A 27,412-nucleotide genomic window follows, 5' to 3' on the forward strand; every position below is an offset into this window, starting at 1 on the left:
TACAGTTAGTTTATTTTTATTTTATATTCCTACATTGATGTCAAAGTTAGGATAAAAAAAAAAACAAGCTATTTCGTTTGTATGGTTTGAGATTTAAAACAACGATATGCACATGATTGTTTTGTGTATACACAGAAAAAAGACCGACATGTTAGAAAATAAAAATAATAATACCATTACAAATATAATTATATTTTAGTTTTCTTGACATAGTCGCTAGAAAAAACATAAAATAACATCATTAAAAATCTAATCCAAATCATATAGTCGCGTAGTATAGCCATTTTAGCGGTTTTTTTTTACATTGTCATATAAGAGGGAGGTTTGGCTGGCTATAAAATTAGGTATAACCCACATTTTTTCCTCAAAATACCCTAAAACAAGTCAGGATTTTTTTTGTGTAGCATTTTAGTGTTTCTGTTGTTCCGTTGTTTTCCTCTCATGGTTTATGTGTTTCTCTCTGTTTTACTATGTAACCCGAATTTAAATTTGATTAATCGATTTATGACTATTGAACATTAATACAATACTGTTGCTTTTATTTAGTCCAGGTACCAGTTCCACCTTTTTACTAGTAATCTGTTACAGTTCATAAATCAAGAAGTAGCAGAGTTTCTATCCTGATGAACGGTTTTGGCAGAACTGTTTTTGTCTCTTGCAAACATGAAATTGATTGAAAATATCGGTTCCTGCCCTTTTTTCTGTAATACTTGAATCACTTGATTATAATCATGTAAAAAAATAGACTACATACAGTCTAAGTCTCTATCCTCGAGCAATTGTATCATCATTTTTACCATTGTATTCCTCTTTCTTATTTAAAAACATATATTACAAATATTACGAAGTAATAACTCGAGATCGTATCATATAAAAGATTAACAAGCGTAGAAACATATATATCGGGTGTTAGTGAGGGAAAATTATATGCTCTGTAAAATATCTCATTCCAGCAACACAAATATTTCTCTGCAACGGAACTAATCATTTGTGATGCTTGATTTTTCGATTGACAACCTATTTATTTCTTTTGATCAATGTTTTGTTACCTTATACTGTTATTAGAACGAAACTTTGATCCAAATAATACCGACCAGTTTTTTTTATGAATTAATACATAATTTTTCGTTAGAAGGATAAAAAGACACAAGAATTGTCTTGTTAATATTCTGTTTTTAATGACACAAACATTCAGCACTATATCTAATATTTCTACTTCTTTCTATCACAAACAAATACTGACAATTTCAAAAGAGTAAATGTAATTAAATATTGCAACAGATAAATATGCAACACAAGCTGTTATTTCGATTTTGTACAAGTGTAAACATTTATAATTATAGACTCTATCTTACTATGAAGGAGACTGCATATTTAAAAATGATGTCGTAAACTCTGATTCCGTCATGTTCATTTTGAAGAGTTTAATTATATCGTCATCACCATTTTTCAAAGCTTCATGCGGAGGCGTACTTCCCCATCTGAATAAATAAATAAACAAGATTTTCATTTATATGACGTAGAATCACTTTTACTAACTTAACATGAAAATAGATGAAGTAAGAAAGGAATAAAGTGGAAATGACGAAGAGTGAAGGAAATATGCAGTATTATTTGATTTGCAACTGTAGATTGTTAAAAAAGCAAACCATCAACTTTTAATCAAAGCAGAAGTTCTACATGTTTATTTCGCGATAGACTGTCAAATAAGTTTTAACGACGAATTTGTGGAAAAGTATCATAACACATCGAAATATCGAGAGATCTGGCGAACTACCATGTGAACGTATATATGGTCTCTAACAATCTAGATCCGACAATATGATCATGGTGATAAATTTGAGTTATTTGCGAAATGCGAAAAAAAACATGACCATATAAATATATGAATTTATAACACATAAATTAAGAACTGGCAAAGGTTTATATGAAGACAAGCAAGATAATGTAAGTACATCGATCTTACCTGTCTGGTTCATTGATTTGATGTATATCGATTTTCCCAATGATAAATTCAACTAAATCATAATGTCCTTCTGCAACCGCTAGATGTAATGCAGTTCTCTTGTCATAATTACTACTTCGAAGGAGGTCTTCATCAGTCTTTAAGTAGCTATAACATAATATACATACCGTACTATATATATAACCTAGTCTGTTGTAGTTTGATGCAACTTAACTATTGTTTATCTAGAAGTGTAGTGAATAAGAGGTTGTGTAAGGGTACGACCATTTAACCTGAAGCGTGAATGCTCACTGTTTCATATTGAAAAAAATCTGATTTCCGGCTTTGAAGAAAAATATTTTCGGGAGGTCATTCCATTTTTTATTTTATTTGCCCACTATTATATGATACAAATACGCCCGAGATATTGATGCTTGTAAATGATCCCATACACTTTTAATTGTTTTATTTTAAATTTGTATTTTTTGTATGCGTTTTACTTAAATACGTTATAAATCAGTACTCAATAGTTTAAATCAATGTCAAGTCTATAGAAGTATAGGATGCAAACAAAACCTACACATAGTTTGCTTTGGTGTTCTTCTTTAAAGTTACTTGATACAATAAACAATTAGGCTCGAACTGTTTTTCGAATACAAAAATTCCTTTGAGTAGTCGATATTCTTGTTATCAAATAGTTCTTGGATTTGTAAAAGAGGGATGAAAGATACCAGAGGGACAGTCAAACTCATTAATCGACAATAAACTAACAACGCAATGGCTAAAAATGAAAAGGACAAACAGACAAACAATAGTACACATAACACAACAAAGAAAACTAAAGAATAAACAACACGAACCCCACCAAAAACTAGGGGTGATCTCAGGTGCTCCAGACGGGTGAGCAGATCCTGCGCCACATGTGGCACCCGTCGTGTTGCTAATGAGATAACAAATTCGGTTAATAGTCTAATTCGGTAGGTCACATTTATGAAATGGTAGGGGACTGTAGTTACGACGTAAGGAACATATCCGATATCATTTGTGAAACGGTTATTCCATAACGGTCAACCAACTCGTTATGGCGTCCGTAAATAATGTAGTCTGCTAATGCGAACGATTCAGATAATTGTTCACCGTGATTATATTATATGGGGAGGAAGTCCCCTATTACAGTAGAAAATTCAATAAAAAAAAAATCGGGAAAATTTCTCGAATTTTTAATTGTACAAATGAACTCTAATGAACTGAATTTCCGGATCTGTGCAGAAATTGACTTCCGTTTCCGGTCTTGTTTAAATGACAGAACCAACATCGGAAACGTTACGGTATTTCCGTTTCTCTATTTAAACATGTTTGATTTAAAAAAAAATCATACGGACTTCGTCCCCATTCACAGGTAATGCCTGCCTCATATTAAACATATAAATACAGATGTACCCACATAGTTTTATGGCGTGTGAAATCACAAGGATGTGTCAAACAACGAAATAGCGGTAACGTTCTCTTGCTACGTTGATTCGGAGTTTCGGGATGTGCATGGCTGTGGAGAGAGGACCACGCTCTCTTGACCAAATATTATTTTTGATATACTATTGAGGTGCATTCTTTATGAAACAGTTGGATTGCGACATATAACATGTCGTACTTCATAAAAACCTATTTTATTTATTGGCTAGATGTAAACTAATATTCAAAGTACCTTTTAATTGCTTTTAGATCGCCATTTGATGCTTTATTTAAAAACATATATATCCTTTCTTGCTCTGATGTGTGTTTAAAGTTTTCATCTTCCTAAAAATAGAAATAAAGATACCAAACAAAATCCGTAGATGTGTTCATGGTTTAAAACTGAAGACATTTTGATCCATCACAGACATACAACACAACTGAATAAAGAATAACACAAACGTACACACTTACATAGACGCCAACTTTGACAATGACTTCAAGATTATTTTTTGTTGTTGATAGTACATACCATATGTAAAAAAGGGACGAAATATACCAGAGGGACAGTTAAGCTCATAAATCGAAAATAAACAGACAATGCCATGGCTAAAAACGAAATAATATACACATTCTCGGATAACTTAAAAAAATATATACATATATATATATACACACAAGGATAAACAAAATAGAAACAACACTACAAAAACCTCTGCAACAAATGCCCCAAATAAAAAGTTAAAAACACGATGGTGGGATGTAAAAATACCGTGTCACGTCAAAAGTCATACGACCAAAATAAACAATACAGCAAAAAGACAAAAACCAACCGAAGATAATAAAGTTATAACAAAACACCTGAAATCTGTAACTCAAGGCCATCTTGTATTATTTGTAAAATAGACATTATTATTATCTACTACTACTATGGTACTTTACGCTGAACTTTTAAAGAAAAAGTTTTTTAAACCATGACTCAATAATATTTTGCTCAGACAACGATGACATTTACAATTTGAGAAGCAACTGAAAGTTTTGATTATCATATGAGTTTAGAAATGGACACTCCATACGCATGTGAAATAAGCATATTGCTGCTACGGCGAAGTTCAATTCTCTCGTTTCTCATAGATTCTTGTGCTAAAATGACCATCTGTTGTCAAATTAGAGTATTAACTCTAAAAATGATGGAGTTCATGAGGATATGTTTGGATTGATAATTGAAAGAACATACATCATCAATATAGCTGTGTTTGAATAAATTAGCTTATTTAATCTTCTTGGTTTGACAAGAGTTTGAAGCAACTCCTACTTATATGTAAAATAATAAAATGTCGGCTAGGAGTGGTGCACAGTGCTGGAAAGTACTACCCCCAAATTCAACAAATATCTTGTCGAAGAAATATTCCAGCATACTGATCACTTGTTCTTTGGTGTAGCATGTATTTACCCCCAGGCCAAACTATGTAGAATTATACACCCCTCCAACAAAACCGGACGCATATGGTACAATTGTTGAATATAACTATCGAGTAAACAGATTTTGTGTTATATGTTTTATCTATCAAATAAGTAGTGAATTCTGGAGATATGATTAGAATATTGCATGTTTTACACGTCATTCTCTTTTTACCATTTATGTTCGCATTTTAAGGCTGCTGATTCACTAGTAGCTGGCCATCTCTTTTTTTATTCATGAGAGAATTAATCATGCTTGTTTACTTTTAAGCATCTTTTATGGGAAAATTGGATTTCAAAATCTTCTTTTAAGCGGAGTATCTTTTAAACATGTGTATTGATAAAGTATGTACCCTTTAAAGTATCAGTTATACATTTTTTCTGTTGTAAGGCAGGAAGTTTCCACTTTTTTTTTTATATAAACTATTCAAAACACCCACTTATGTTTCTTAAATAGTTCAAAAGTTGTATTTAATATTTCGCTGAATATTAAAATCTAGCACAATAATAACTCCGACGTAGAGTGCTGTTTTTGTGTTGCTGAAGGCGTCAGGATACTTCAACTCGTTTAATACATTATTTTTCCTACATTTCATGAACTTTTTTATTTTATGTTTAAATATCCTTCTTATTCAATAATTTCCCTTCGAATTTGTTATTTGGAAACCTTGCGAAATCATATACCTTCTTCAAATTACACACGGAGAAATACAGCGTGCACCGTTAACAAATCCTGCTATCCTCAATTTTTTAAGTACAGGTTAGCTGGGGCACAATGCAGATAAAGTAATGGAAATATACATGAGCACAATTTTGTTTGAACTAAATATCAGAATGCAAGAGATGCCCTAGAAAGAGGTATGAAGCTGTGACTAGAGATATTGCATTTTTGTTATAATACTATTTGTTTATTGGTTTATGATGAAATATGTTGAGACAACCTGGAGTTAATGTCTCTTAGAAAAAAAAACTTACTTCAACATCTCCTTCTTTTGCGTCTTTAACAGCCGATTCCAGTACATTTTTAACTTCCTTAAAGTCTTGTTTTCTTAATGTTATAATATCTTTCAGAACATTTTCAGATGCTTTTTTTGAAAGATTAACATTATTTTCAGGATCCATCATTCCTCTTTTCTGCCAATATAGCATTTTTTCTTCCACTAATTGAACCGGTGTTTTCCAAAAGCTGGAATTTCAAAAATGTTAGAAAATAAAATATTTTTACCCAACACAATCTTGCAGCATAAAACGTTTGAGGGTGATTACATAAAATTTATATAATATTTTCGGTATGCAATTTTGATTGACCAAAAGGATAAAAGTTGTAACGGAAAAGTAACACAATAGTAATATTTCGCTCATGCAAAGATATGGGCTGATACGCATAAACCACTTAAGTAAAGATATCAAATCGTAATACTAATCTATTATGGGATATATATAATCATCGGAACAAATCTTAACTTAAGAAGTTTTATAAATATCAGCGCCGATTAAGTCCGCATATTTGTTCATATTGTTTTGTCCTTTGGTTTATAATGGCTGTTTATATTTTAAATAAGCTTCAGATATTCAAATATTGCCACAAGCTTCACCGAAGAGATATTTATTGTCGAAATTCGCAGCTTGTTCAGAACAATTGGTACAGTTGACATTATTACTACCACATGTTCGATACCTCTATTGGTGGAATGCTAGTCTTAACAAATTGATACAGTTGTATACTTAGAACAAATATGTTGTTTTTAAATTTCACAAATATTTTGTCGAAATGAGGACAGCAAAATTATAACTTTTCATGAATTCAATATTTGCAAATCCTAGTTTATTACGTACTAAATGGCAAAACTTCTATTTGATGGGTTTTGAAATTTGACATTTCGGGTATTTGTGTTATCAACTTTGTTGGTTGTTCATTGTTTACAATGCTAATATAAGAAAGAAGATGTGGTATGATTGCCAATGAGACAACTGTCCACAAGAGACCAAAATGACACAGACATTTACAACTATAGGTCACCGTAGGGCCTTCAACAATGAGTAAAGCCATACCGCATAGTCAGCTATAAAAGGCCCCGATATGACAATGTAAAACAATTCAAACAAGAATTATAGGCTCCTGACTTGGGACATACACATACATAAATAAAGTTCAGTTTTAATACAGACCAACAGGACTTATTCATATAGAGACGATATATACAGTCATAGCTGGCATGCTGAAATTGAAAACCTTGGATTCAATGTAGGTTGCACTTTGTAAATACAGCTGTTTCTCAAAACACGCCTCTTTTGGGGAGATCTTGAATATTCTTAGAAAATTAATTTTGTTTACATACTGGTTCCCAGTTATGCTCTCTGTGTTCCATCTCACAGACACATAATTGGGAATGTTACCAGTAAATAAACGTGTGCATATTGTTTAAATTGAAATCTGTGGTAACCTTTCATTCGAGGTAGGGGTAGTTAAGAAAAGTGTTAGTTTAAACTCTGAGAAGTTCAGGGCATATAAACGTTGAAAATATGCCGCACAGCCCAATATTTTGACCTTTGAAAAAAATTGTGGTGCATATGAACTTTCAATTTTAGGATAATTTTTTTTTAAAAACTTCATAGTATAAGTGGTACAGTTTTAGCCGTAAAAGGAGTTCCTATGGGAAATTGCATTGTCAATATTTACTGAAATGCAACCTATATAGGGTGAAAAAGAGGAACATTCAGAATTTCACCAAATTTGCTTTATTTCACAGATTTTAAAGAACTTAACTCAAATATGAAGTTTTATAAAATTTAATGAAGACCCATGTGAACCATGGTGGTGTATATTTTAGATGGTTCTTTCTTTTTCCTCGACTTTTTAATTTATTGATAGTACTAAATAATGATAGATTATTCCTAATTCTTGAATCCAGAATTTTCTCTTTATTAACGGTATCGGTAAATTGTTGTATTATGAATTCATCATTATTATGTAAGCAAATTATAACGGAAACATCTTCTTTACTTTATTAAAGCATGGCGGTATGACCTATATTTTGTAGCATTAAAAAAATCTCTCTGACATTTTTACAATTACAGTATGTGCAATGCATATGACATTTCCTAGTCTGCCAAATGTTTGTTATAACAGTCAAAGGAAGAGAAACAACATGTGTGCAGGGAAATTGAGGCATTCACTATTTGATAAACAAGTTCATGGATCAGGTATTTTACCTATTTCGAACAAACGGAGAAACTTTTCTTTCATTTAAAAGATATCTCACATCTTTTAACTTGGCTTTGGATGCAGCAACATGTAAAGGCGTGTTTTTAAAATATTCGCTACTATCCATCGGAAAGTGTGAAAAGCTGAAAGAAAGAATACTGTACACTTGTATGCATGATAATCAAATAAACAAAATGAAAAAAAAAAAAAAACCAAAAAAAAACCAAAAATCCCAAAACATCTAAATGATTTATAATTTTTCATGTCGATGAACACAGATAGCAAGGTAGATATCATAACAAAATATATTCAGTATAGTAATTCTTTCATAATTTTCTACAGTGAGTCATGGCTTAGTTAGCACTTTAGTGTTTCTGTTGTTTCGTTGTTTTCCTCTTATAGTTGATGTGTTTCCCTCGGTTCTAGTTTGTAACCCGGATTTGTTTTTCTCTGAATCGATTTATGACTTTCGAACTGTGGTATACTAGTGTTGCCTTTCTACATTAGAAAATGCCTGTACCAAGTCAGGAATATGACAGTTGTTATCCATCCGTTTGATGTGTTTGGACTTTTGATTTTGCCTTTTGATTTTTGATTTTCCTTTTTGAATTTTCCTCGGAGTTCAGTATTTTTGTGTTTTTACTTTTTATTTAGATTGTTCTGCAAACGATAGCTATAGCTCGCCTAGATAAACTTTTAAAAAGCAAAACGGTGTTTCAACCAATTTGTAACAACAATCATTCTATATTGAAATAGTCCCTGTACAAAATTTGAATTTTTATTATATAGTTATACGTCTGACATGCTTCAGTGGAGTGTCAGACATTTTATTATATTCAGATAAAATTTGCCATCGTTCAGTTACAACGCTAAACATTTCCATTGAAGGCATATGAAACTTCAAATAAAAAAAAACTACGGCTTCAAATCACGACAATTAAGAGCTTTTATATTTTCACATCATAGAGCGGAATAACTTGTTTTTTGACGATTTTACGGTATGGATGCATAAAAATGACAATAGTGTACACAGAAGACTAGGTTTATGATATATACATGCATTGGTTCAGTTATCTCAAGAAAATCCAACATAATAACAACTAATTAACAGATTTGATTGCCTTTTTAGAATTTTTTATACTTATTGTTTGGGTCGTAATCGTTAAATCGAAAGTCAAATGTTATTATTTCTAGTATGTACAACAGATATACTCATCACTTTTAAATAAGCCTTTGGAAAAAAAAGTAATACTGAAAATGTTGCGTCATTTCACGCCGAATAATTTCTTCTGAAGTCTATATTGGATCTTCAGAAACCCGGAGCGGGACATATATTGGAATATTAAAAGGATTTAAAGGTTTCTATACTATTCAATCTTGGATACTAGTATTGCAACACCATCATTCATAAACCATTCATTGATGAGATTGTCAGTTATCTACAATCTGTATGTAATCGTAAAGATTAAAATATACATGTTTTACATAATTGAATAAAACACCAACCAATACACGACTTACACCTGAGATCGCCCCTAGTTTTTGGTGGGGTTCGTGTTGTTTATTCTTTAGTTTTCTATGTTGTGTCATGTTTACTATTGTTTATCTGTTTGTCTTTTTCATTTTTTGCCATGGCGTTGTCAGTTTGTTTTAGATTAATGAGTTTGACTGTCCCTTTGATATTTTTCGTCCCTCTTTTACAAAGAGGTGCAGTGTAGAAGGTATCACTTATCCGGGCTAATAGACGCTTCTAGTGTTTAGTGACAGTAATTCAAAGTCACGAGCGCTCTTGTTATTGCGTTTTTCTTGATAATATCAAACTTTACCATTCTTCGATAACGATACAAATAACAGTACTTGGTGAACACGAACTTTAACAATGAAACCAATAATGAATCGTTATTTCACTCAGATTATGTGCAATAGATGCTAACATTTAAAGGATATGAAATGTATTAGTATTACGTAAATAAACTTATCATAGATACCAGGGTTAAAATTTTGTAATAGATTGTGGAGTAACATGACTTAAAAAATTTGTAGCCTATTTAATACACTCAATCATAGGTACAAAGCATCTTTATTGGAAAATTTCATTATATGAACTTATTTACAAAAAAATCCAAAATTTGCAATTTTACACTTATTGTTATTTCGAATCTTAACTTTGTAATATCCCACTGCAGAAAACTTTGACTAAATCATAAACATTACACTCAGCATTTCCTGATGCATCAGCGTTTAAACCAATGGTTTTTTATATGCGTTTGTTATCATTAAGCATGGTGTAAAGAACTAGAGGCTCTAAAGAGCCTGTGTCGCTCACCTTGGTCTTTGTGCATATTAAACAAAGGACACATGACAAAATTGTATTTTGGTGTTGGTGATGTGTTTGTAGATCTTACTTCACTGGACATTCCTGCTTCTTACAGTTATCTCTATCTATAATTAATTTGGCCCATTAGTGACAGTTGAAAATCATTTGTAAAAATGTACACAAAAATTTACAAAACTTAAAAAAAATTGTAAAAAATTGACTATAAAGGGCAATTACTCCTTAAGGGGTCAATTGACCATTTTGGTCATGTTGACTTATTTGTATTTCTTACTTTGCTGTACATTATTGTTGTTTACAGTTTATCTCTATCTATAATAATATTCAAGATAATAACCAAAAGCTGCAAAATTTTCTTGAAATTACCAATTCAGGGGCAGCAACCCAACAAAAATTTGTCTAATTGGTCTGGAATTTTCAGGGCAGATAGATCTTGACCTAATGAACAACTTTATCATAGCAGATTTTCTCTAAATGCTTTGGTTTCAGAGATATAAATCAAAAAGTGGATTTTACCCTATGTACTATTTTTAGCCATGTCGGCCATCTTGGTTCATGGGTAGGGTCATCGGACACATTTTTAAACAAGATACCACATTAATGATTGTGGCAGAGTTTGGTTAAATTTGGCCAAGTAGTTTCAGAGGAGAAGATTTTTTAAAAAGATTACTAAAATTTTAGAAAAATGGTTAAAAATTGACTATAAAGGGCAATAACTCCTTAAGGGGTCACTTATCAATTTTGGTCATGTTGACTTATTTGTAGATCTTCCTTTGCTGTACATTATTGCTGTTTACAGTTTATCTCTATCTATAATAATATTCAAGATAATAAAACCAAAAACTGCAAAATTTCCTTAAAATTACTAATTCGGGGGCAGCAACCTAACAACGGGTTGTCTGATTTGTCTGAAAATTTGAGGGCAGGTAGATCTTTACCAGATAAACAATTTTATCCCCATGTCAGATTTGCTCTAAATGCTTTGTTTTCAGAGATATAAGCCAAAATATATATTTTACCCCTATGTTCTATTTTTAGCTACGGCGGCCACTTTGTTTTTTTGGCCGGGTCACCGGACACATTTTTTAAACTAGATACCCTAGTGATGATTGTGGCAAAGTTTGGTTAAACTTGGCCCAGTAGTTTCAGAGGAGAAGATTTTGTAAAAGTTAACGACGACGGATGACGGACGCAGAACGACGACGGACGACGAACGCCAAGTGATGAGAAAAGCTCACTTGGCCCTTTGGAACAGGTAAACTGATAAAAAGGGGGGACACATTATTTATTCACATTTGAATAAAATAAGAGTCAAACTATGAGTATGGATGGTCAATATCATTAGAGCGTGAAATCGTGAAACAGAAATATAAATCAAACATGCAGATTATAGATTTATGCGAATAAACAGCTAAATGCCACAATATTATAGCTTCAGCGAATAAGCTGAAAATTATTTAGACTACGGCAATAATACATAGAGTAAACAGTATCTATTTTAGTACACTTTGGTAATCCAACTTTCAAATTGCTGATAGCAAATAGTTTACTTTAAAACAAATTTACTTTTTAACTCAACTTGATAATCGTAGGTCAGAGGTATCTTGATAAGCTAAACATTAACGTGTCGGTGATAAGTTCCGGTCAAAATTAATTTGTACGGAACCACTGATTCCAAAATCATCTGATATCATAAAACGGATTAGAAAGAAAAAGTGTTTATATACCTGTCTTTCAGGTTATGCAGTTGTCCTTTTGAAGCTGCGTCCATAACCAAGAATATTGTTTGACTACTCGTTGAAGGCTAAAACATGTAATAAACTCATTTTAACATGATCCAGTTGTTAAATTTTATAATAGGTACATTGAAAATCATTCGTAAATATAAATCAATGTGCAGACATCCTTTACATTCAGGTATTTCATATCCCATCATTTATGGGAATATTATTTTAAAAGCACACAAAATGTCGCCATTCACCCCAAAAGCTAACCAAAACCGTTACACTGACTTTTTCAGAAGGGATATAGTAACGATACTGTTGTCAAGTCATTAATGATGATTTTTTTGGGAAAATATATTGATTCACCCATATAGGGTCTTTGCGACGTAAATAAACACATTTATTCTAAAACCTTTTTTGGCATGATATAGGTTATGTTCTCGTATATGGTATGATACTTAACCTTACGGGAGGGACAGTGCTTGATTTTCATACGATAATGTTATACTCTTTCAATATGTTTAATTTAGGTCTGGAGCTGGCATGTCAGTTTTTTAATGTGCGTATTGCATGTTTTTTTTTTTAATTCCTCATTGGCTAGAGGTATAGGGGAGGGTTGAGATCCAATAACACACGTTTAACCCTGCCGCGGTTATGCACCTGTACCAAGTCAGGATAATCTGTCTCCTAAAAATACTGAAATTGTTTTTAACCAAACTTGGTTACAAATATCAATGGGGTGTCTGGTTTTGAAAGTCTCAGCCTTTTCATCAGCATGGCCGACATGGCTTTAAATAGAATAAGGGAGTTACACGTTTTTTTGTGTTTTTGACAAAAACTTCAGCAATAGAGATCAACAGTATACAGAGCAAGTTATTAACAAATACAATATATACAAAAAAGGGGAATTTTGATAATAAATTATATAGTCTGCAATGGTGTATGAATGTCTGTGTGATCAAAATAAGACAAATAATCTCTTCTGTCTTTTTCGTACTACGCTTTTAAAGTTTCAAGTAAAACTCACTTGATCCATGTGGTGTTTAAAAAAACTCTTATTCAGGAAACTAATTACTGTTTTAAAAGAAAAAATAACATAACAAAAATATAGTTCCCATAATGCACATCTTGTTCTATTAGTAATCGATATCATAAATATTTTTGAATCTAAAATGTTTAATAATCAGCTTACTCACCTTGACGTATGTAGCGCTTGTATGTTTAGTATCTGAGTCTTGCAAAAGATTCTTAATTTCTTTATTTTTAGTTTCATTGAAAGGTCGTCTATTTTCTCTGAAAAGAACAAACATTCTTGATAACATGAGCCTTTACAATCTATGACCAAAAGTTACGCAAATTTTCTTTGAATTTGATATTAGAAAAAAATGACTATAATGTAAAAGTAAATGTGACAACTGGAATAATAATACGAAAAAAGTCAACAACCGCATATGTATTCAATGTTTAAAAGATTTATAGAAACTCAGTAGAATGGTGTTAATTTTATAAAATAGGTGAATATCACTAGCCCATGGAGAGTGTTACACTGAAAACAAACAAGATTATCTGAAATATGTTATTGTCAGCAATATATGTAAGATGTAAGAATTCAATTTGAGGCCAAAATCACTAAACATTCGTTTTAGGAACTTTAAGGAATTTTGGTCCTCAATGCTCTTCAACTTCGAACTTTATTTGGCCATTTTAACTTTTTGGGATTCAAGCGTCACTGATGATTTTTTTGTAGACGAAACGCGCGCCTGGCGTAAATACAAAATTTAATCCTGGTATCTATGATGAGTTTATTTGATTGATCGAGTAGATATCAAAAACCTGGTTCATATTTAAAAATAAAATAAATAATTCGAAGCCAATTGTCACTTTTGTTTTTCTATACGGCGATGTTATTTTGCCAATATTCAATAATGTCTAGTCCGACGTTGAAGTCAGTTTGTTGAACTATGGATTGAATTAAAAATATCGCATTTAGTCTTCGATACATAGTTACCTGATTTGTGCGCTATTTTCACATTTCTTGATCGGTGTAAGAAAACTAGTTCTCCTCACTAGTGATATATCTGTTCTCCGCAAATGATTGGACGAAATTTAAGTTTGACGTTAAATTTGCTTGGTTTCTTCTGAGTTTTCCTATTGTGACGTCATGAAAAAAGGCGACCATACATGATGACGCCACATAAAAAGTACACAACTTTCATCAAATCTTTGAAAAGGAAGGATAACAATTATGAGAAACAGATTCCACCACTATAACTGGTGAATTACGATATTTATCAACTGTCAACAGTTAAATTTTAGAAATTTAAAAAGCTCGGCAAGCCACGCGCTTTAAATATTAAAATCTAAATGTCTCCAGTTGAGAAATATCGTAACATAATTTTTGCAGTTGTGGAATCTATATTTCTCTCACTGACTACATCTCATTTCTTGTTTTTTTATAATATAATTTACTACTGGCTTTTGCGGAATTTGTATCGCTCAATTAAATGCTGATTTTTGTGTTGTTAATGTTTCGTCTTTATGCTATTACAAGTATTTTTTTTCAGAACAGATATCTACCTATCAGGGATAGATGTTTCTACGTTTGCTTCATTTACAAGAAACTCAACGGCCTTAAGCTGATTTTCAGCAGCGGCTAGATGTAAAGCTGTTCTTCCATCATAGTCTCTTAAATTCATATTAACTTTCTTGTTATGCAATCTGTAAATAAACATTTAAAATATGCTGCATCTAAGAAAGCCAAAACAAAAAGTGAAAGAAAAATAAGTGGATCAATGTGGGCATAATGAATGGGACACCTAACCTACACCAGGCACTAAAGGACATCTTAATGTAAATATACAGTTTCAATAATAAACAGATTTGAATTTCTACTTAATCGTTTTTAGATCAAAAGATTGTAAATAAGTGTCACAAAAGCTATCAAAGATATCATCAACACCCAATACTCAAAATTACTAAAATATTAAGATCTGACACACGAGACAAACACTGAATTAACTGTTACTATAAACTATTTTTTATCAAAGTAAAATGTTTTTATGAGAGCAATTCATGACTACGTGTTAATATTTTGAACAAATCATCACGTGACTGTGTTATTTCATTCCGTGCGTATTGAATTTGTGAAAAAAAAAAACTTTTTGTCTTGAAATAATGAGAGCTAATTTATTAAAATAAGTTGACATGTTCTATTTTCGCATACAACAGTTATGATGAAGAGACAAATCTTGTTTTTTTTATATATATATTCGAGTCTCAAGAGAATACATATCTTTATTTGTAGATTCATTAAAGTGTAAAGGATATTTAAACTATTTGCATCATTATCTATGAAGAGTTATGCAATATTCAACCAACAGGCTGTAGCTACTCGAGTAATTTTCCTGTAGTAGTGAGCACATTTTGACCCTGATCTTCAATTGTAGTTCTCCTCTAAGTAGTTACAAGGTGCATGTTATTTATTGAGTGTTTAAGCTAAACGACATATGGTCTTGATTGGCAAAAGTTGGAGTGTAAGTGTAAGTAAAATTGGTTTGTCCCAATTACATTTTGTGTCGGTAAAAAATCTTAATTAGTTATCTCAGATTTATGTTTGTAATTCTATTCCGTGATCAGGATTTTTATAAAACTTGTGATTTTAAATTCGACTAATAATTTTGGTGGAGGTTCTTATTGGTTTCTATTTTACCCTTCATATCACTGTTCATAGTCTTTACTGGGTCAATTTTATATCTAAATGCCATAAACAGTCAAATTTGTCTAGGTGTAATAATTAATCATAATTATATTGATAAACTGGAGCAAAATACCTTTTGAGTACTTCAATTTTCCCGTGAGCACCAGCATTAAGTAGTTCATAAGTTCTATATTCGTCATTTTCAGTATCGACTAATATCTATACAGATAAAGACAGAAGAGTCACAATAGAAAGAAACAAAATGTATTTATCGATTAAAAAAATGCATTTGTTTTACGATTTAAAATAATGATTTTTTTTCTGTCCAGCCATTCTATAACAACCTAGCGATGAGAATAAGTGCCTGCATCACTTTGAAACAGTTATATGAACTATGAGCATTCTTTGAAGCTGATATGTGTATGCATTTTGCAAATACTGAATGCAATTATAATCAATGAAACTCTCTGTAAGCTGCTTTTTGCATCGATATAGCTCTGACAACGATGATTTTTTTGTGTTCTTGATACCATCCATTTGTAGCCATGAAACAGGGACCAAAATTTAGCTTTTTGAAAAATTATCGAATAAATATCTTTAAAAAAAATAAGTGAATAATGATAACGTCTTCGCGACGATTAAATGATTTATTCTAGTTGTACATTGCCATAGTTTAACTGCTATCTTTGTGCCTTAACAAAAGTCTACTTTTGTGCACTTAAGACATGCGACATACACAATGCGATAAGTACAACACGTTTACATATGTACGCAATATTGTTTTACTGATTTTTATGACATTTCAGTAATCACATTCCATCATTAAGGTTCATGTTCTTACTATACAATGCTTCAAAAACACTTTGTAAACTTCTTCATATCCAGGTTCTTTTGCAATTGATAATGGGGTATTGTTCCATCTGAAATAAGAAAGTTAAAAACTAATGATAATAATCATAGCAATTTTCATACAAGTGGAAGGTTTAGCTAGATTTAAAACCAGGTATAAGCCACAATTTATATAGAAAATGTCCTGTACCAAATAAGAAGTATGGCAATTGTTTCTCATTTGTTCCGTTCATTGATAGTGTTCGATTTTGTCAGTTATTCTGAACTTCCCCTTTCTGAATTAGCTTTTAAAGTTCGGTAAGATTTTTTATTTTTCTCATCCTTTCATATCACTGTTTCAAAATCATGTGTTCCGTTTCATGAATAATTGTCAATATTTTGACACTGGTACAGTTTAGGTTTACTTGACATTTAAAAAAAATGCCTCTGAAGGAAGGGATTCTTGATTTCAACTAAAGTTCTTGTTCTTTTTCTTTTGAAAGCGTAAATGTTGTTCCGAGGTTTCGGCTTTCATCTTTTAGTCTTCATATGTAACAATAGGTCAACAGTAAGTTTTTCAACAGTTTAAAAAAGTACGTTCTTACGAATACGTAGAAAACCAGCCAATTTTTATAAACTTACACTTTAAGTTGTGTATTTTGTTAGTTTTTTAATAGGGTTTTCAGTAACAGCGTATACCCTTTGATCGGTATGTCATGTATTTTATTTTTTCGTCATGTGTTTTGTATTTTCGTCAGTTGTATTTAATAGTTCATGCATATCTTATTAGTCAAGCCCTTTCTCGCTTGTTTTTACAGCCTTGCAGCTATACTACTGTGCATTAATAAATATAGGGTTGAGTACATAGTTAATCACGTTATAATCTGTCTCCGTCAGGATCCTGTAATACCGTGGTTGACATGTGTTGTTTTCTGGTTTCTTCATTTAAATTGATGTGCGTTTTGTCAGTCCAGAGTTTTATAGCTTACTATATAAAAGAATGGGATTTGCTATTGTTAAAAGTCGTATGGTAACCAATAGTTTCTTCATTCTTGATCTTTGTTCCTTTCGTGGCTATTTATCTTATTGGCAATTGTACCATTTCTTCTCGGTTTCATAGTAACCATTGTATACTAATTACTTAGACTTTACTGCCAACGATCCATTTTTGAAAAAAAACTCTAGTTTTAATAAAATACCTGTCTTTCATATCACGTGCTACATTTTGAAGATTGCACTCGCCCAAAAGAAAATCGACAATATGTTCCTGGTTGTCACTGACAGCGATATGCAAAGCTGTTCTGTTATCATAATCACAAAGGTCCATTTCATATTTTGCTTCTTTAAAACTACAAAGTGAAAAGATACGTAAAGAGAGTTGAAAACATTATGTCTTACAAAAGTCACATAATAACTAAAAAAAATTCATTCAATAAATAACAAATACAAATTTTAATTTTAATTTCACCATGCTATATGCGTCATATCTTCAACATGCCGATTCTTTCCTTCTTAATGTACAAGGCAGAAAATTAAGTTGAAGAAAATTATCTCGATTTCGCAAAGCAGTCAAACTGCTAGACGTTGTAAACATTAAGGTGGCACGGTAGTATATGCATTTCAGAATATACGTTGCTCTTTTGTGTACCCTACCTAAATCAATGTATCTGAACAGTGTGATTGGACAAAAAATACAGTATCAACTGAACACACTTTTCCAAACTGAGGGACGAATCAGGTGTAGAAAAAGTATGAAATAATTTTACAAACAGATGAAAATGAATTTTTGAGATTTTTTTAAATTGTGTATTCACTGCATGATAACAGACCTAAAAGCACTAGTGGCCTTGGGTTTTAAAAATATCAAAAAAAAAGTAAACGGTCGTGATACACATTCAAATTCATTTCTGAATAGTAAAATGAAAGTACCTCAGTCAACTGTGAATGTAGAATTTTTTGCAGTGTTAGAAATTGGTGAAAATTCTAAAAAGGCTATCATTATCCCTTATGGGTCAGGAAATACTACAGTGCCACCTTAAGATTACTTTTTAAGAATTGTGTTTCTACATTACACTGCCTCCGCCAAAATATTTCTATCATAGTTTTAGAAAAACGCTCGTATGCACGTATACGATCGTGCTGGCGTCGAAGTATTTATATGGCTTTTATCATAAACAAAAATTCAGCATTTGACCCGAATGGTTAATTTCGCATTTCGAGGATATCATCAAGTATATTTCTATTTCGACGATGGAGTATCAGTAATAATTCATCGACGACCAGGCGCATTATATGTAGGGAATTTTCATGGTCGGATATTAGAACAGATTTGTATTGTTTTTCCGACAAATCATTTAAAAAAAAATAATAATATATTCATTTCCTCATCAGACATGTAGATCATTCACTGAACAATAGGACCATACATCTCAACGTATTGTTTTCTGAAGATTCATTCTCATAAAAAACCACGACGATATTGTATAGTCGTCTGTCGATTTCTAGTATCTGTTAGTTCATTCATCTATTATGATAGTGACTCAGATCTTGCCATGGACTATTAAGTATGTCTGTACAATAAAAACTAGTTTTCGATTCGTTGGTTATAATGCTTATAAAATTGAGAATGGAAATGGGGAATGTGTCAAAGAGACAACAACCCGACCAAATAAAAAAACCAAAAAAAAAACCAAAGCTATATTGTTTTTATTTTTTATAATGAAATGTGAAAAACTTACTTTTTCATGCGTTGAATATTTCCCCTAGATGCACAATTCAACAAACGAACGATTTGTGTTTGTCTATTTGGTGGTAGTTCCTATTTGTGAAAAAAGATAAGATGAAAATGCATGTAATGAATGTCTGCATCAAATATAATAAGTTTATAGCAAAAGAGATATGATTTCTAACACATTAAAAATCATCAAATGTATATTTAAAATGTAAACCATTTGCAGTTTATTAGACTAATTTATTAGAAATGTTATATATAATGGTTTCATAATGACAGGACTTTAGGACAGTTGCTGTCTCCAATATTGTTAAAATTCCCTCACTTTACCGAAACGTTTTTAACGATACAATTATTAAGTATAGGTTTCTGATGTAATTTTGAATAATTACAAAATGTATCAATTCAATATATTACAGTTTTTGTTATTGGTGTATAAAAAAACATTAATGTACGAATATAATTTCACAAATTTGAAACGTTTAAAATGATTACATACCAATATAAAGAACCGTTCATCATGTTTGTATAAGACTATAAATAAAAGTCCTTCATGATAGATCGATTGGAAAATTAACCAGTTATCTAATATTAATTACAGAGAAGGAATAGCTAGCAAGTTTTAATTGAAGTTTATTTAACGTTAAAACAATTTTACACTATAAACGAATGTTACTTTATACAAATATAAGGACTTTGTTAGCTAAATCTACAAATTATATTAGATACTATGAATTTTTATTACAATAGATTAATATGCTAGATACATAACTTTGAAAATTATAACGCTGATAATGAATGATATTAATCTGGCCTATTTTAGATTACAATATAACTTCGGACCAATGTATCGCTAATCCTCCACGAATTGTACCGTCGAAATCGACAATAAAAAGTAAAGTCACAAAAATACTGAGTGAATTTTCAAAACAGAAAACAAAATAATAAAGCACATCAAACGAATGGACAAAAACTGTCATATTCCTGACATGGTACAGGCATTTTTAAATGTAAAAAATGGTGGATAGAACCTAGTTTTATAGCGCCAAATCTCTCACTCATATGACAGTTGTCATACAAAAGGCAGAAATGGCCAGCTTTTACACAATAAGTATATGTAATTTAAGAAAAAATCCCCCCAAAAAAATTTTACTTTCCAATTAGTCTCTTGTTTGAGAAAATAATAAATAAAAATAAAACATACAATTTTTGTCTTCTGATACAGATAAAATTCAGCTTAATTATATTCATTCGATAATAATATTGCAATGTTATAATAATATTTGCTGGTGAACTAGGGATGGTTAAAGATGTATAATGTAAACAGTTTTATTAAATGTATTTAATAGAAAATCAAAAAATGAACGTTTGTGTCCATATAAAAACATATAAAAGTAAAGTGAACAGAAAGAAACAGTGCAATAACGACAGAATACATGTACACCTCACGAAAACGCCAAACACGAACTATCTGTCTATGGGTCAATGAAAATGACTACTGTATAACAGTTAAATTGGCAAATGAATATTAGGCAAGTGAAGTGAGGAAAGAAAAATGAAAACAAACGCACACATTTGGTGTATCAGCAGTTTCGCATAGATTTAACGTAAACAGAAAAACGCTGCCACCTTGATGAAATAGATAAACTATTTTATCAATACATTGTATTCAATCCTAATTATGTTTCAAATAGTATACCAAAGAATTAGTTTTTTAACGAAATTTAATAGACTTCTAAAGAAAATAAGACAGAGAACTACACTTGGTAAGATATTTTTCAGTATTTTTCTCATATAGTCAAAAAGGTGGAAAAAAAAGAAGATAAAAATATCGATAGTTGATAGTAACAATTTATGTTAATATAATAGTCAGACAAAGATGATCTATTGGAAGGTGTTACTTCATTGCACATTGGTTATTTTGAAAATTCGCGGCTTTAAAAGCAATAAACTAACTGGAATAGCCACATATTGATGAAACTGAACTGAATCATAATTGAGCACTTTGTTTTGGTTTATAGACTTATATAAAATTGGAATGTTCTACCTAGTCGACGGGATCAGAAGACAACGCTATGCACAGGGAATAAATTACCTTAATTCAGATGAAAAAGAGTAACTGTGTTGAAGAAAATATGCACTAGAATAATAGGAATCTTAACAGTTGACATTATAATTTAAATTTCTCAGATAGCAATCAAAGTGATCACTTTAAAACGAACAGCAAATTAGAACAATGAAAAGGGGTTGCATGTTTGATAAAAAATGGTTTAGAACAATTTTACGAAATAATTTGATTTATATATTTTCGTTTTTAAGTTTGATTGTAAAATCTCTACAATAAGATTTATGGTGCGATGAAAATACCTTGTTCTCTATTGTACTTATACAATTTTAAAAGTGAATCAAATACCAAATGAAAAGAGTATTAAATTTTAAACCTGGTGCCTTTTGTTAGCTATTATTCGTGTGTTTCTTTGTCCAATATGTTCTCCTATTTATTTGTATTGTAGTCCTGTAATGTTATGTTGTCATTTTTAATGTTATATTTAACATTGTCATTAAAGCGGAAGGTTTGGCATGCCACAAAACCAGGTTCAACCCACCATTTTGTTTCTTCAAAAAATGTCCTACACCAAGTCAGGAATATGGCCATTGTTATATTATAGTTCGTTTCTGTGTGTGTTACATTTTAACGTTGTGTTAATGTTGTGTCGTTTATTTGAGAGTTAATTCGCATTGCTATAAGACGTGTCACGGTACTTTTCTATCCCAAATTCAGCTATTTAGTTTTGATGTTACATTTGTTATTCTCATCGGATTTTGTCAAATGCTTAAGTCGTTTCAGTGTGTCGTTGTTCTCCTATTATATTTAATGCGTTTTACCCAGTTTTAGAGTGTAACCCGGATTTGATTTTTTTCTATCGATTTATGAGTTTCGAACAGCGGTATCACAGTGTAGATACTATTCTGAACGCTATCCGGAAGTCGCGATTTTCGAAGCGATGATTTCCAACTGGCTAACAGGACGGTTTTGCCTACGGTAACGTTTCTCATCCTTTGTTTACTCCTATATCTACAAAGTGCTTTGAACATCTTCAAGGTATTATATAGCATCATAAATATGAGTAACTGTAACAAAAACATGCATTAGAATATAAAATATACGTGTGCATCACATCAACTTGGTAGAAAAAAGTGAAATCGATGGACAATTTTGCTCTCGTAGTACAAAGCAAATAATCTTTTATTGCAAATATTTGCATCAGTTTACAGTTAAATATATACTGTTTCAATGTTCTTTTCGTATTTAAGTAGAATATTCGTATTTCCCATAAAAAATATGTTTTGCTTGAGGATCCCAAAATAAATTACTGTACGATCAGTCTAAAACTGACTGTATTCTAGAAGCGATTTCAGATTTTTTGACTGTATGACCAGTCGTGATTTTGAAGAAAAAACAACAGCAATTTGAAGGTATATACGTGTATATGTGATATTATGAACTATCCAGGGAACTATAACGTGTAATTACTTTCATCAGACAATACAAATATATTTCTGATGAATTTTTTAGACGGCAAAATAATTGTATTTTTGTTCCATCAGTCTTATTTAAAATCAAATGCCTAAAAAGAAATACATGATTCGCTTGTGGACTTTGTAATAGTGTATCGTTACAGTTATCTGTTTAGCTATTACATTTTTAAAGATTATTTACACCGTCCGCCGTTGACCAATTGATGATAACATAAATCAAGCTTGTCTTTTAAAATAACAAAAAATGGATAAAGACAGCTTTCCGTAGGGGGATAATTCATGTGATATAATTTTGGTAAGTTTACAGAAATAGAAGGTCCATAATGCATTAATCGAGTAAAATGGAGCAATTTCAGAAAACTTTAATGATTGGTTTAGGAGGTGTTGGAGGTGCCCCCATATAATGTAATGTTCAAGTCTGTATCTTATATAAAGTAACCCCATAAAAGATTTTTACTAAAATTCGAAATAGACGGTACACAATACAGTCATTATCATTTATGATAAGGAATCCGAATAAGATTAATTAATAGTTATATCAGTGACGGATTAAAAAAAATAGGATCCGGCAGTTTGAAACCCTTATTTAACGTATGGGAACATATATTTGGAATCCCCTTTTCTCCTGGATTGGACCCCTCTCCATTTAAAAATGTCCGGAGCCCCCAATGTATATTAAGTGGTTTATGAGGAGATGCGCTTACAAAACCGGCGAAACATATTGTACCGGTCCAACGGACGAACGGAAAGACGGACTTCGTTATCACTATAACCCCCCGCTTGACAAAGTGGTGTACAATTGTGTGTCAAAGAGACAGTTTTTTCGTTTGAATTCTTTTACATTGTCTTATCGGGGCCTTTTATAGCTCACTATGCGGTATGGGCTTTGCTCATTGTTGAAGGCCGTACGGTGACCTATAGTTGTTTTAAAATGTCTGTGTCATTTTGGTCTTTTGTGGATAGTTGTCTCAATGGCAATCATACCACATCTTCTTTTTTATATAACTCTACATCTTAAACAAAGTGAAGGAACTGTGATCAATTATAGGCTACAGTACGGCCTCGAATGTGTGTAAATACATGCATTTTTATATAACAACTAAATCTGTGTGTTTGTACAATTTTAAGTATAACGGAGGACATTTCTGAAACTTATATACTAGTATACTATCAAACCTTCCTCTTATTTTAGCAACATTTAAACATCCTTATACTTAATGTAGTAAGTCGAGTACACCCTATCAAGCTAAAACATGTTTCATAAGTTTTCAGGATGTGAATGTATTGAAATATATTTGTGTTATTTAGAAAAATGCCACCTTCTAATGTATCGTAAATAACTTATAAATCACCACTAGAATACAGTGACATAAAGACTGATCATACAGTTTTAAAATAGCAAGAGAGACTGATCGTACAGTGAGAAATTCAAACAAGTGTAATTTTCTTATTTCTGGCTTCAAATATCTGGTTGAAACTTTTACCACCACTTGGAATATACTTCATTGAGTTAATTAAGTCTGTTTTTACGTTAATTTGTATACTAAGAGGGTAAAAAGATTGTTTTTAGGTTAGCCGACTGAATTTTCTTAGTGATGCACTTGAAAATCTCTTGATTAAGGCAAAGACACGAATATTGAATGTGCGGAATTTAATTCTAAACCATTTGAGAATATCGATGTCGGCTGAATTAATCATTAAGCAATGTACAGATGATCAACTTGCTGTTTAATTCAGTATACCCATCAAATTTAAAATGTGATCCAAAAAGTTCTCGCTTCGAAAATCGCGACTTCCGGATAGCGTACAGAATAGTATCTACACTGTGGGTATACTACTGTTGCCTGTATCTAGTGCTAGTTTGAATCCAGAAAAAAATCGTTATATAGGATGAGCCCAAGCATAAAATATATTTTTAAAAGTATTCAATCAAACAAGTAGATAAACAAACAAACAGACAGTCAAATAAAATAAATTAAACAACAACAACAATACATAAATATAGAATAAAAAAAACAAAGGGCCATTACCTACAATTAAAGAAAAATGGGAAAAACGATCCCCCCCCCCCCCCCCCCCCCGAGTATTAATGAAAACAGAATTTTGGAATAATATTTCGATAGCAGCAGTTAGTTAGGTGAAAATTCGCCAAAACTAAGCCATACAACATCGTTGATGTATTATTGACAAACTTTTCTTAGTTTCCAATTACTGTCTGTGACGTTGTTATATAAAACAGACTATATTTATAAGTTAGAAATTTATTAGTAAGTGTAAAAATAAGTTAATGATTTTACTTCAACCTTCGTCTTTTACCTCAGTTTTGTTTTGCAACTGTTATAATAGAAAATACATTGTTATAGTTTGGTTAGTTTTAGAGACTTTTTTAAATATCATTTAGACGACAAAGAGAAAGGTCTTGTTATAAGACCAGTGACATTAACCATAACATTTCATTTTTAATGCGCCCACCTAAGATACGGTTCAGACATTATAAAAAAAATATCATACAAGTACCAGAGAAGGACATTTTTATTCAATTGAAGCAAAAAATATGAAAGCTCAGTTTTGACCTTTGACCTTTATTTAACGAAAACTGCACCGTACGATTTAAGGATCGGTCAAAACAAAAAGTACAGCTAATACGCTTTCGAATTGTGTATGATATAGCCGAATTTTAGATAGTGCATTAAAGTCGTTAATAAAGTGTCTTTATTAAAACTGTCACTCTCATATATATAAACTATTTTTTTCAATGTTGCTCTTAATATTTTGGGGATTATTAAATCTGATTCAAAGACAGTATAAAAGACATATGATAAAATGATATTTACACTTGAAGCTATATTATACCCTAGTCCCACTAGGCCACGATCGCACTACGATCTGTGAAAAAAATGCAAATTTTGATGATCGTAGTGCGATCGTGTAGATCGCAGTAAGGTCGTATCACGGTCGTGGTGAGGTCTTCAAGATCGTGAAGAGCGTGGCCAACTTTGAACATGTTCAAAACAATCGTGGTGCGGTCGTGGTGAAATCAGGTCGTAGTAGAAGCGTAGTGAGAGCGCACTGAGATCGTAGTAAGATCGTTACGGTCGCTGTACAATCGTAGCGAGAGCGTAGCGAAAGCGTAGCGAAAGCGTGATTCTATTCGGAGAGACTGCGCTACGATCGCACAGCGACGTTATCACGACCTCACTACGACCATCCCGTTCTCACTGCGACCCAACTACGCTTCCACTACGACTATACCACGCTGTTCACGACCATAGTACGATTCTAGCACGCCCTTGCCGTCCTCATCACGCTCTTCTTACGACCTGACTACGTTCACACTACGACCATCATTCTCATTGTCATTTTCACATAAAATATATAAAAAAAGCTTCCTAGATTTTGTTTTTTTTAATGTAATTATTAATTTCTCTAACGGCTCAACCATGCTAGTAATATTTTGGGTCCTATATAACGTGCTGATTGATGTGAGCCAAGGCTCCGTGTTGAAGGCCGTACCTTGGCCTATAATGGTTTACTTTTATAAATTGTTACTTGGATGGAGAGTTGTCTCATTGGCACTCATACCACATCTTCCTATATATATTGATACATCTATGTTATCTCTGCTATTGTTCACTAAAATATCGTCATTGAGCTTTATGGACCAGCAATATGTTGTAATTTAGGTTGGATTGGTCGGTCCGAAATCTCTGCTTGATCAGGATTCGTTAGGTTGCTCCCTCTGCCTCTACATCAACTCCTACCACCATGCCCACGTGTACTGGTAGATTTTGATGGCATGACTGTATTGTTTCCGAGAAATCTAATTTAATCAGAAACAGAAGAAATTGAACTGTATTGATATGGAACACGATGTTGACGTTATTGCTGAGAACGTAGTAAGATCGCGCTTTGAACGTATTATAATCGTGGTAAGAACGTGTTATAATCGCAGCAAGATCGTGTTGCAATCGGATAACTCGTGGTATGGTCGTAGTGAGAACGTGAAGAGCCTAGAAAGATCTTGATAAGCGTAGTGAGGTCGCAGAATAAGCGCGGTGAGAACGTGGTATAATCGTAGCGGGATCTTTGTAGAAGCGTAGAGAGGACGTAGTAGCATCGTGAAAGCAACGAAAATTTACATTTTCATGCCGCTCATACCGCGACCTCACCACGATCTAAATTTATTTTAGATCGCGGTGAGCGTGGTGCGATCGTGGTCTAGTGGGACTGGGGCTTTACCTGTATATGGATAATAAGTAATCAATACAAAAAAAATTCCTGGAAATTGTAAAGATTGGCAGATAATCTTTTGTAATTTGTTTAACGAAAAAAAATGTATTATCATCACTCATGTATTACCTCTGACTTGCTTGCAGATTTCAGTAGTATTGCATCCATGTAGGCACGTAGTTTCTGCCTTATGTGCCGATTGACTTTATTCCCGTTATCGGGTACATAATCAACAGGTCGTTTCTGCCTGTAAAATATCACCAATTA

The 27,412-nt window shown here is 32.0% G+C and overlaps 1 protein-coding gene across 2 annotated transcripts; it reads right to left on the reverse strand.

Annotated features, from left to right (window-relative positions):
* Window positions 1–1,092: 1,092 nt before the first annotated feature.
* On the reverse strand, window positions 1,093–27,386 carry LOC143066384 (uncharacterized). 2 transcript variants are annotated; one of them, XM_076239330.1, is made up of 14 exons: window positions 27,275–27,373; window positions 25,232–25,249; window positions 19,383–19,462; window positions 17,844–17,993; window positions 16,658–16,736; window positions 15,950–16,035; window positions 14,697–14,837; window positions 13,316–13,412; window positions 12,123–12,199; window positions 8,069–8,203; window positions 5,831–6,041; window positions 3,648–3,739; window positions 1,967–2,113; window positions 1,093–1,481 (listed from the first exon to the last, which is right to left on the reverse strand). In XM_076239330.1, exons 1-14 carry the CDS (start codon window positions 27,311–27,313, stop codon window positions 1,355–1,357), a joined length of 1,479 nt encoding a protein of 492 aa, XP_076095445.1. In that variant the 5' UTR covers window positions 27,314–27,373; the 3' UTR covers window positions 1,093–1,354. The 2 variants fall into 2 exon arrangements, with proteins under 2 accessions (XP_076095445.1, XP_076095446.1); XM_076239331.1 differs by lacking the exon at window positions 25,232–25,249 and having other exon boundaries at window positions 1,095–1,481; window positions 27,275–27,386.
* Between the last annotated feature and the right edge of the window lie 26 nt (window positions 27,387–27,412).

The sequence above is a fragment of the Mytilus galloprovincialis genome, chromosome 3 (genome assembly GCF_965363235.1).
Source record: "Mytilus galloprovincialis chromosome 3, xbMytGall1.hap1.1, whole genome shotgun sequence".
In the NCBI taxonomy this organism is placed as follows: Eukaryota; Metazoa; Mollusca; class Bivalvia; order Mytilida; family Mytilidae; genus Mytilus; species Mytilus galloprovincialis.